The sequence below is a fragment of the Vespula vulgaris genome, chromosome 5 (assembly GCF_905475345.1).
Source record: "Vespula vulgaris chromosome 5, iyVesVulg1.1, whole genome shotgun sequence".
Taxonomy (NCBI): domain Eukaryota; kingdom Metazoa; phylum Arthropoda; class Insecta; order Hymenoptera; family Vespidae; genus Vespula; species Vespula vulgaris.
In genome coordinates, this window is record NC_066590.1 from 7,642,133 (window position 1) to 7,654,639 (window position 12,507).

The 12,507-nt window shown below is 36.3% G+C and overlaps 1 protein-coding gene across 1 annotated transcript in view; it reads right to left on the bottom strand.

Moving 5' to 3' along the window:
• Positions 1–1,941: 1,941 nt before the first annotated feature.
• The window catches only part of LOC127064299 (uncharacterized), a 29,172-nt gene continuing 18,606 nt past the window's right edge, over positions 1,942–12,507 (bottom strand). Inside the window, exon 4 of the mRNA XM_050995158.1 lies at positions 1,942–11,359. Coding sequence (XP_050851115.1) covers positions 11,272–11,359 — 88 coding nt within the window. The 3' untranslated portion in view covers positions 1,942–11,271. The remainder of the gene's footprint in view (positions 11,360–12,507) is intronic.

Genomic DNA, 12,507 nt, shown 5'->3' on the forward strand with positions numbered 1-12,507 from the left:
TAATTTTCCGTTAAGTTTCATCCTATCTCTATATCCTTCTTAAGATCCCTGAGACTTTAAAGGGTTGCCGTAATACAAATTTCAACCATCAACGAACTTCCTCGACTTCCAGAACGAAGCATTTTGATAGCGTACGTTGCTCGAGTTATTATACGTGGTTCTCTTCGTCGTCTTCGTCGTCATCGTCATCTCGAGCGTAACGGTACTCTCGACGTCTCTTTACCTCGAAGACCAAAGAACAACTCGTAACGTTTACCAAACAGCTTGGATTAATCTTCGCGAAAGCTCACTTCGTGATACTTTAATCGAATTAATCGAAGTAACGACGTATTTAAGTTATATACGTTTATACATACATATATATATATATATATATATATATATATATATATACATATATATATACGGTACACGCTTATGTATCTTCTACATAGGAGGACATATGTAAAGTTTGCGTATGTAGAATTATGGATTCGAGCAAGCATCAAAGCGCAATTCTTCCATGGACGGATGCAAAAGCCGCATTTTCCACGACGGAAGGCTCACCCGACTGGAAATTTCCGCGATATGATGTAACGGCACAGCTATCGGAAAATTTTTCGCCAACGCGTCGCGATACGGAAACGATTCGGTTTCGTGAGAAAAAAGAGAAAGGACAAGGAGAGGTCTACGGAGAATTCTACACCTCCGTGATATAATAGGATTATTTTTGGGAAAAAATCAAACTTATCAAACTCCAAGATGGCTGATGCCTTTTATAAAACGTCGTAGATCTCACCTTTATTATTAATCTATGTAACACGTGTCGCTGTTTTTACAAAATCAGGAATCTTGTACGCACGCGTACATATATCTGCACATTTGTGTGCAGCATCGTAATAAGTATCGTAAGTCCGCGTTTTTTGTTGTTGTTGTTACTCTTGTTGTTGTTGTTGTTTTTTATATATATATATATTTTTACTCGTACGATTTACGACTTGTCATCTAACTTTGCGTGCGTTCGATCTCTCCGCTGATTTTCATATAATTTTATACAACTAAGATGCATACATATAATTCTCTCATCGCAACATTATCCCATTCTTTTTTTCTTTTTATTACTTTTCTTTTTTATTCTACTTTTTTTTCTTTTCTTCTCTTTTCTTTTCTTTTTTCTTTTCTCTTTTTATTCTTATCTCCCTTATAATCCTAGCCTTTTCAAATAGGAATCCCTCGTTCTCTCTCGTGCAACGCGAGATAGCTTGTTCGAGGAACGAAGAAAGGGGCGGATGGGACGATCGAAACGGCACCTACTTTTCTCGACGATCTCGAGGCGATATCGAAAATTAAAAAAGCCTGACGACAACGACAACGACAACGACGACGACGACGACAACGACAACGACGACGATGACGGCGACGATGACGACGGCGACGACAACGACGACGACGACGATGACGACGACGATGTCGACGATGTCGATACAAAAGAGAAAATTCGTAGTTAGGTATCTCGAGAACGAGACGAGAATTTTACGCTACTTAGGAAATGGAACTTTTTTCTCTTTTTATTTTTCTTCCTTTTTATTTTTTGTTTGTTTCTTTTTCTCTTTTTTTTTTATCAGGGAGAAACGTTTCGAAAAAGACAATAAAAATAAAAACAAAAAAAAAGAGAGAATAATAAAAGACAGGAAGAGAGAGAGAGAAAAAGGGACAGAGAGAGACAGAAAGAGAGAGAGAGAAAGAGAGAGAGAAAATAACGAATCAACGGACGAAAAAATACACGAACGTTGCGCGTCGAATGGCAAAGATCGATGCAGAGGCAAGCAGAGCCGAGCGCGAAAAGGGAGGTCACGAGAATCGTACAATGCTCATTATTGAGCCATCTAACCCCTACGTCTCACGCACACGAACATCTCCCGCGTGTAAACTATCGAGATCGAAACTCTCTCTCTCTCTCTCTTTCTCTCTGTCTTTGTCTCTGTCTTTGTCTCTCTTTCTTTCGCGTATTGAAATATCTTCTGTATTGTGTCTCGCGGAAGATTTCGTGAACTTCGTTAGCTTTATCGTTAGTTTTAATTTCTCGTTGCACGAACGAATCCACTTTTCATTATCGAACTGTCGAGGGAAACGAATCGGAGGAGTAGAATTTTGAACGGTTCTTATTATTATTTTTTTTCCTTCTTCTTCTTTTTTTTTCGTTTTTTCTTTTTTTTTCGAAATCTCCCCGAAATCGATTGTCTTACGAAGCAACTCTATCTCTATGTCTATCTCTATCTTCTATCTCTATCTTCTTTTCTTTTCTTTTCTTTTCTTTTCTTTTTCATTTATTCCTGAAATTGACAGGATGAGACCGTGCGACGGAAGGATCATCTCGATTCCTTTTCCTCTATATATATATCTCGCTCTCTCTTTCTTTCACTCTTACTCTCTCACTCTCTCTCTCTCTCTCTCTCTCTCTCTCTCTCTCTCTCTCTCTCTCTCTCTCTCTCGATCCTTCCGTAACGGTAAGCGATGAGCAAATAGAAAACTTCTCAACAAGACGCAGTGATTCGTGCACGCTTAATAACAAAGCTACGCTTTCTATCGTTTCTAAGATTGTTCGTTCGTTCGTCCAGGCGCCCTCGTCTTCTGTAATCTAGGTTACCTTACAATTAAGGTCAGGACCGCGCAGCGTGCGAAATAAGATAGTGAGGGAAGCAGAGGGGCTTAGGCAGAGAAGAGGAGGTGGTGGACTAAGGGAGTCGGGGAATAAATTGCACTCGAGACGAAGTAGGGATATATGCACGAGTGTGCTGCTTGCTAATTCGACTCAAACGAATTTTTTTTTTTTTTCAAACAATCGAACTCTAAATTAATCGGCCTTGATTCTCTTTCTTTCTTTGTCCTTTTTCTTTTCTTTCTTTTAGTTTCTTTTCTTTTTTCCACTCTCGAATATTTCACTCACTTTATCTCACTCTTATTTCTTTCTTCCAGGACTTTAAACTGGACAAAATTATTGCGTTACAAGCGAAGGCTTCCGCATTTATTCCGTAATAATAATAATAATTATGATGATGATAATGACCATGATGATAATGATGATAATGATGATGATGATGATGATGATGATGGTGATAGTGGTGATGATTCATGACGTTGATCGATCAAATAAATTATTAATTATTAGGTAATCATTACGTCCTTCCTTACGATCGAACGAGTAACACAAAATGGAAGATAAGTTGCGGCAAAACATCGAAAAGACAAAAGCAATCTGTTACGTAAATATAATAGATGTTAGTATATATATATATATATATACACACTCGTACGATCTTGTTATTATATTTGAAACAAAAATTACAAAAACGAAAAGAAAGAAATATAACTATTTGCGTGGAACATAACGTATCTTCCGGATGGATATCACTTTTTTCTCCTTTATAATAGAGGTGGACCATTCGTAAATGAAATGCAATACTTCGTCTCTTCGATTTTTATGTATCTCTCGTGCTTCCCCAACGACGGTATCGGTTCGTTCATAGAGCAAAACAAAGAAAGAAAGAAAGAGAGATAGAGAGATAGAATCAATTTTATTCATTTTAATCGTTTCGATCTCTTAAACGTGCTACTCTCGTATTTACTTACGTAATTGGACCTTTTCGATTCGAAGAATGCCCGAGGTCGTTCCGATACCATCGAAGATTCGCGCTTGTTGCTAACGAAATGAACGAGCTGATAACGTGAAAACGTTTGGTCATTCGCGATAATCGGATACTACATAAATGTATTCTCTTAAATACGATAATAATTATTTACATAATTAATAATTCGTGTGTATATAGGTGTATGTATACGCATGTACATAGTTATATCTCGTTAATAATAAGTATATAACAATATCTAACGCTTTGATTATCGTGGCGCTCACATTGGACGTTCGAGAAGAAATGAGACTAAACGTAAATAATACGCGGAGCACACTCGTCGAAGATCGTACCTTCCCCTACTCCTCGTATCTCTTGTATCTCAGAAACAACAAAGCCGAAAACTGAAAATAAAGGAGACCGAGCGATTTCTATCACGCTCGTCGACCTTTTCTTTTTCCTTGGTTTTTTTTTGTTTTTATCATCCTCATCATTATTATTATTTTTTTTTTGTATTATTTTCTTTCATCCTTTTCTCTCGCTTTTTCTTCCTTGTCTTCTTAGTCATCTTCTTAAATATTTGTATATGCGTAAATATACATTCCCTCGCATACGCTTACGATAATAATAAAGTATCTGACGGTCAACAAACTCAACGAGTCTATATGTATAATTACAGGATACAAACCCTATGGCGATTTAGACCAGCTAAATGCTCAACATGGGGTACCTATAGTTTTCTTTTACTTATTTATTTATTTCTTTTTCTTTTTCTTTTTTTTTGTTTTTTTTTCTATTTTTAATAACTTTTCGAACACTCCTTTCTCTCTTTCTCTCTCTCTCTCTCTCTCTCTTTCCTTCGTTCTTTCTTTCTCTTTGTTTCTTTCGTTTACTCTTTTGTTACTTTACTTTCCCTTTTTTTTCTTCTATTTATAGGATCTCCCCTTCTGGCTCAGAGTTCAACTCGATTATCCCTAAAACTAGTTCTGTTATTTCATTCGCCTAACTTTTTATATTATACGTATGTAAGAACGTACGTCGTGTATTTATGTATATGTGTTTTCGTGCGTTGTCCTGTTCCTTTCACACGTGTACCTGTTCGTGTTTCTATGTCTATCCTCGTTTCGTGTCGCTGTTCACGTCACAATTTAAAATGATATTTCATTTTTAATAATGACGCGGTAATCATAATAACAATAATAATAATATTAATAATAATAACAATAATAATAATAATAATAATAATAATAATAATAATGATGATAATGTTAATGATAATGATGATGAAGATGAAGATGATGATGACGATGACGATGATGATGATAATGATAATAATAATAATGACAATCGTAATAATAACAGTAATAATAATCGCATAAACGATAATGAATACAATCGTTTAGCCGCAATCGTTCATCTCTTGCTCGAAGGCAAGCTCGTATAGCTCATCTCGATCGACGAAAAAGCGTACCCACCTTAAGTCTAATTGTCGTACGATCATATAGGAACGGTAATTGATAATCTCTAATCGCATGGGGCGGGATCACGCGACGCGAGGCGCACGCTTCTCTCCGATAAAAGTCGATAAGTACTCTTCTTCGTAATATCGTGACGTTGGCCAGCACCCGGCGCAATTCGCTTATTGAAAAAAGGTGGAGGGGGAGGGAGGGAGGGAGGGTGGAGAAGAAAAAGAACTGGGTAGAAGAAAGACAAAGAAAAAAGAAGGAGGAAGAACGGTCTCCCGAGAAATCTCGGATCGATCTTGAATACATTTTCAAGGTCACTCACGCCTAGACCGTTCCAAGGACGTGCTCCTTCTTTCCCCACATTTCCCTTCTTTCACACAGACACATACACATTTTTCTTTCTTTCTTTCTTTCTTTCTTTTCTTCTTCTTCTTCTTCTTCTTTTACTTCTCCACACTCTTTACGTATCGTATCATCGTACTCTTTGTCTTTCTCTTTGTCTTTCTCTTTCTTTTCCTTCTCCTTCTCTTTCTCCTTCTTCTCCTCCTCCTACGTGAAATCGATGCATGGCATTGCCGTGTGTTGTATAAAATGCTTAAACAATGCTTTTTTGACTGCTCGCCTCGAATTAATAATGTATTTATATATATATATATATATATATATATATGTATGTACATATATGCGTGTATATAAACATATATACATACATAGGTCCTAGGTGAACGCTGTCTAATTTCTAAAAAGTATATATATATACATATATATAATATAATATAATATATGTATATATAATGTATGTATACATATACCATCTTCTTTCCATGTTCACTGCTTCTTATACATATTTTCTTCAAATTTCAAACGATCAAGCTCGATGAGAACTTGTCTTTTTCCTTTCCTACTTCGCTTTGAGCTTAAAGGATATTTCTTTTCGCTATTTTCTTTTCTTTTTTTCTTTCTTTTATTTTCTTACAAAAGAGACGCTTGTACGTACTACATATTTTATTATATATGTATATATATATATATATATATATATATATATATATATATATATGTACAATGAGCGTCCCTTCGCAGCATGGAGAATTTTCAGCAATAAAATTTGATTGGAACCTCTTTTTGATTGGCCGTGCCGGCTTCATCCGTTTGATTAGAGTTGCAGAACTGGCAGTGCCCATATAATTAATTAAAGCAAAGGAGCGTCGGTCTCACGGGAGAAGCATTTTGTTTTTCCTGCAATATACCCCACTTTTCTTTCATCCTTTCCCCTCTCTGTTACTCTTTCTCTCTCTTTCTCTCTCTTTTCTATGTTTCTCGACACCCTTCCCTTGCAATGAATATTCAGGATGGAGATTTTCACTAAAAGCTTACTCCCATGAGAACGGCACGTACTTGCCGCCCGTTGTCACCGGCTCAGGGTGACTAACGCCGTCTATCTAACGTTACTTTTAAAGCTAATTTTTTTTTTGTTTATTCTTTACCCTTTACTAAATCTTTCACACTTATACGTTCTTTTTTCTTTTTTTTCTTTTTCCGTTTTTTTCTCTTTCTCTTTAATTCGATTTCTTTTTTAATCCCGTTTCGTTTCGTCGCGAGGCACAAGGAACGATCGAACGTATTTATATCATTCGATGTTCGAAACAGATCTCGCCATTTTCTTTCTCCCTCTCTTTCTCTCTCTCCATCCCATTTATGTTTCTTCTTTCTCTCGCTTCAACGAAAGAATGGAAAATATACGGGTTTCGTCGCGATAGATAAACAGAGGCTTCCCATCGATTTTATGAAATCTATTTTTCTTTCTTTTCTTTTTTGTTGGCTCGTTCGTTTTTCTTTTTCTTTTTTTTCCTTTTTACATTTTCTTCGAAAGCAATGCTAATTTCTTCCACGAAAGTGTTATCACTTTCTTTTCCCCTTTGATCGATCAGCTCGATGTACCTCGCGTTTACGTATCGATCCTCTCGCGAGTTTCAACGTGGCAAGTAACTCGTAGGAAAAGTCGAGAGACGGGGGATACGATTTTTTAAAGAAAATCTCTTCGGGATTTATCCCGTGAAAATGGTATCATTTTAAATATTCCGAAGAATTTCGTGTTAAGTTATATCTCGCGATAGGATCGATGTGAAATATTCTTTCTTCATCGATCGTTCGCAATGACACGCGACTAAACGACGAGCACGTGTGTCATCGCGGGAATCAATCTTTTTTTTTTACTTTTTCTTTTTCTTTTTTCTTCTTTTTTTTTCTTTTTCCTTATGTGACTGCACGATGATACTACTACCACGAACGTAATAGAATAGACCTTGCATCCGTGAACAATAATTTGCATCGTAGGAACGAACGACGCGTTGCAATCGTAAAATCGAACGAAAAACGATCGATGTATTATGATCGATCTAAAAAATGTCGGCGAACACTTTGTTTATTAAAAAAAAAAAAGAAAAAGAATAATAAGGAAAACAACGAAGTAAGAGAAAAAGAAACGATGTTTCTATCTTCGTTGCAGTAATGTGCCTACATATATATATATATATATATATATATATATATATATATATAAATGCTACCACAGAGTGGTTTGCATGCCCCGACAATTTTTAGTAGTTTAAAAATGCTGTTTACTTGGTAAGCAGAAAGAAACACGCGAGACATCGCGTTCCTTTTTCGCGATTACTGTTAACTATAACAAGGATGAGGAGGAGAAAAAAAGAGAGAGAAAAATTCAAAACGTAAAAAGCAAACAGGAGATGGGAAGAAAAACAACAATAAAAAATTAAAAAAAAGAAAGAAACAAGAAACAAGAAAAAGAAAGAAAAAGAAGAAGAAGAAGAAGAAAAAGAAGTAAAACGAGAAGTAAGGTAAAGTCCTTAGCATGCATCGTCGCCGCATACATTTTCGTCGAATTTCCTCGTCGTTTACTATTCTTCTACAAACACCGACGATGAAGTTTATTCTTATACGATGGAACGAAGATTGTCGTGTAGTCTGATTCGCATTGAATCGGCCGATTTACCCGATCGGCACGATTTTGTAAGATAAGATTACATATTACCCTGGTTCAGGTCTTCTTTGATTTCTATATTCTCGATATTCGATAAACTAAAATTAAGGTAAAAAGACAATAGAAAAGAAGATAGAGAAGAAGAAAAAAAAATATTAATAAAGAAATGTAATATTTAAAAAGAAATTAGAAAAGAATATTTTAATAACGTTTGTCATTTTAGCGATAATAAAAAGACCGATAAGAAGCATAAAATTTTCGATGTATCTACAAGAAAGAGAACAATTCCTCTATGTAGGATGGTCGATAGTTTTGAAGCAAGAATACTTTCTCGAAAGGCCGTACCTCGTTAGGCCGTTGTAAGAGTAGAAACGAAGAGAAAAGATGTTCGACGAGAGCCCTAAGTATTAACTTTCTTCGTTGTCAGACTACCCATCATATTCGAATTTCCTTTTCCTACATACGAGTATATCTAAAGCATATTTTATAGTAAAAAAAAAAAGTAAAAGAAAGAAAGAAAAAAAAACAGAAAATTATTATCAAACGATCGTAGAAAATATCTATACATTTTTTTTCTTTTTTTTTTCGATTATCCTATCTCGTCTCTGTTCTTTCTAATAAAATAAATTATAAATAATTTTCAATCATTTCCGATTTGTCCTTTGTTTGATTATTTGTTCGCGTACTATGGTGATAATGTCATCGTTAATATTAGATCTAGGAAAATCCTAATCTTCGCATGAGCTTCATCCTGGTTTTAATATATTATCGCGTGCTCATAGGTAATTCGTTCAATACACATACCTATGTGCATATGTGTTTATAATAATCGCGTTCTTCTACATCTATCTCGTGTCTCGTATTTTCGCACGTAACCAGGAGTTTAGGACGCCGAGCTTACGCGATTACCGGAACACCTACGCTAAGCTCGCGTTACTTCCGCTCGCATACATCATTTGTTGAACAAGCGTGATCACAAATTTCATATTCTTTCATCGAGCGCGTGTTAAAGTAAAGGGATCGTTACTGTTTTTCCTCAGCGTCTAAAAATAATTCCCAACGATGTATATTATATACGAAAAGAAAAAAAAAAGAACAAAGAAATAATTTTTGTACGAAAAATGAATAAAAAAGAAAAAATCGAAAAAGGAAAAACATAAAAGATCGAGAGAAAATATTTTACGATCATTAGTGTTCTGTAAAAACTATTTCAATTTTTCTAATTTTTCTCTTATTCCTATCGTTTTCTCATAGTGTTTCAGGTTTCTCACTTTTGTGTTCGCCGAGAATAACGATCGCTTTCTTGAAAGGAAAGTAAATTAACCAAGAGGCTTACGGTTAGGACATCGATTAACTTTTGTCCCGTCTCTAGCAACCTATTTTTTGCGCCGTCTGCGAGTAACCTGCTCCGACGATTCGATCAATTTTACCTAAACGTATGTAATCCATAATAAACGAAAACGTACAAATAGGCACGCATAGAACGCGTCGAGAAGCATATCCATATTTCAAACGCATACACGATGTTTCCTTTTCTCTTTCTTTCCATCTTCATTTTCTATATAACAGGAACAAGTTGGAAATCACGAAGACACAAGAGAAGATATATTCGAGATCGATCGGATATTCCATTATACTAGTCATTTTTCATCCTTTTATCCGGATCTTTAAGCCCATCATCATCCATCGCCCTTATAAATTCGCGAGTACCTTAAACCTCTTGGCAACTTTCCACACACACCCACACACATACACACAAACACGCGCGCGTACTTACATGCTTCACTAACAACATATATTCCGTAATATGCAAATGAAAATAATCCTGAGAAAAGGTCGAACGTTTCGGTGGTAACGTGATGGGAAGTCGAGCTTAATCTATAGAAAGTATATAAGGGCTGTATATTTTTTTGCCGAGTCGGCCAGCCGCTCGGACGAATTTCTCCATCGTCATGCTGGAAAATGGTCAAGAGTAGCAAAGCTTTGCTTGCTTGTTGGCAAACGCCAGGTAACGAAATACGCGATACACCACGTTCGGCTCTTGTAACGTCGCCAAAAACTTCGATGTTTGCTATGACATGCATCCACTGTTGTTTCTTTTTTCTTTCTCTTTCTCTCTCTCTCTCTCTTTCTTGTTTTTTCTTTTTTGTCCTTTTTCTTCTTTTTCCCTCGTCAAAACGATCGTACAGAGCCGACGACGAACGATATTACAAGACCAGTGATGAATTATCCTTAGCAGCTTTTTTCTTTCTTTTTTTTCTCTCTTTAATTCTTGGTCGTCGTCTATCTAAATTCACGAGTTCACGAGATTATTATCTCTCTTCTCTATCTAACTATTTATCTATCTATCTATCTATTTATCTATCTATCTATCTATCTATCTATCGGCTTGAATCATTATAGAAAATGGTCTCAGGAATGCTCGAACTACATTTCGGTCTTCGCAGAGCAGCGTAGAAATTGGTGCTCGACTTTGGAACACGTTGATTTTCTTTCCCTCGTTATCACCATCTTCTCTTCTTTCTTCGTTCACCGAATCTACAAATGCGAGAGGTGTGTGGTGGCGGGGATGAGTGGTGGTGTTGGTGATGGTGGTGGTGGTGGTGGGGGGAAGGGAAAAACAACGGTATAGTTAACAGCTATTAATTTCGTCGAACATTTTTTTCGCGTATCTCGACGAAATTTCATGTAACGAAGCGAGTATACGGGTTTTGTGATGTCTTCTGCATATATGATGCAACAGCGGTAACGGTAATAGCACCAGCAGCACCAGCAGTAACAGCAAGTAGGCGTAGTCAGATACGAGGTTGAATCATGTTACCAGTAACTACGTTCGAGCATGGTAATTACTTCCTGATCATGGTCTGTACCACATAATGACGTAACAAAGATGAGTTCCTCGTATTCCGATAAATGTTTCAACGTTTTCTAGGGAGGGTTATATGTATATATATATGTGTGTGTACCTGCGCGTGTGTGTCTCCGTATATATATGTGTGTGTGTTTATATATATATATATATATATATATATATATATACACACGTTCGAATTTGACTGCTACGAGAAGAAACGAAATTTATGGTAAGGACCAATTATATGGGAGAAGAATGGAAGGAAGAAGAGATCGGTCATAAAGCCTAAAAGTCCGACTGAGAAGTGATCAAGCCACTCTCAGCCGTTTCCTCGCGTCGTCATAAGGGTCTGGTTACTTCTCCGCACTCACATTCGCAGTGCATTGGATAACCTCGCCGATCCACGCGGTTGCTGATCGAGTGGTCGCTGGAACAGAAAGAATGAGAGTGAAGATTTAATAACCGACCGACAAGGACTTTCTATCTATTTGACCTGACCTATAAACGTTTCCTCGGCGTTGTTTACATCGACGTCCTTTCACCAACATCTGTTTTTGTTCGGATACACTAGTATTTATATATACATACATACATACATACATGTGTGTGTGTGTATATTTTCATTTCTTTAAACTCATATTCCGCGTATTTCATTTAAAATCATTTAAACTTATTTGATGAAATCATTTAAAATCAATTTGAATATTAAAATAAATAATATTGCATGTATGTGTATATATATATATATATATATATATATATATATATATATATCGAAAATTTAATGAATTAAATAGGAACGAGGAAATATTTCTCGATCAGGTCAAATAATGAGAAATATAATATTATCCAAAATATTTCGTCGAAGCTTTCTTACAAATTTCAATTATCGATGCCGAACGAACCGGTTAAAAACGGACGTAGTTAGAAAATATAGAACGTATACGTAATTGTCGGTCAATGCAGCAACGTAATGCATAAGTAATATACAACGGAAGAGCGGCCGACACATCACGAATGTCACATATTCAACCTGACCGACATACTTACGACAAGCTGATATCGTATATATGTGTATATATACATATATATACATTGGCGACGATTTATTCACGATCGTTTGTCTCGTAAATCTATGATCGATCGATCCAATCGAATATATAAACGTTTCTACGTGATGAAAAGGGGAAGTGAAAATTTAAGAGAGATAAATATTACATTCCCTGTGCTAGTACCACGGTATAGGAGATCTAACGATCTTCTAATGTCGAACCCCACCAAATTCAATATTATTATTCCTTTCTTTTTAATGGATTCCATTGTCATGAATCTCAAGAGGGAGAAATGTTTTAACCTAAATTCCAGAGTACGGCCCTCCTGATTAGGTAGGCGAAGGGAAGAATGGATGATGGCCAAACTCCGGTCACAAAGGCTCTATTGTCAGGTAGAGAGGGTACTGCCGTGGATAGGCAAACGTACGGTGTGCTCCTTCGGCAAAACGGAGCAAGCGAGAAGTGTCTGTTATAGCTTTTCAGAGGCATCGTCGGCCGTACGCTCTCTCTCTCTGTCTCTCTT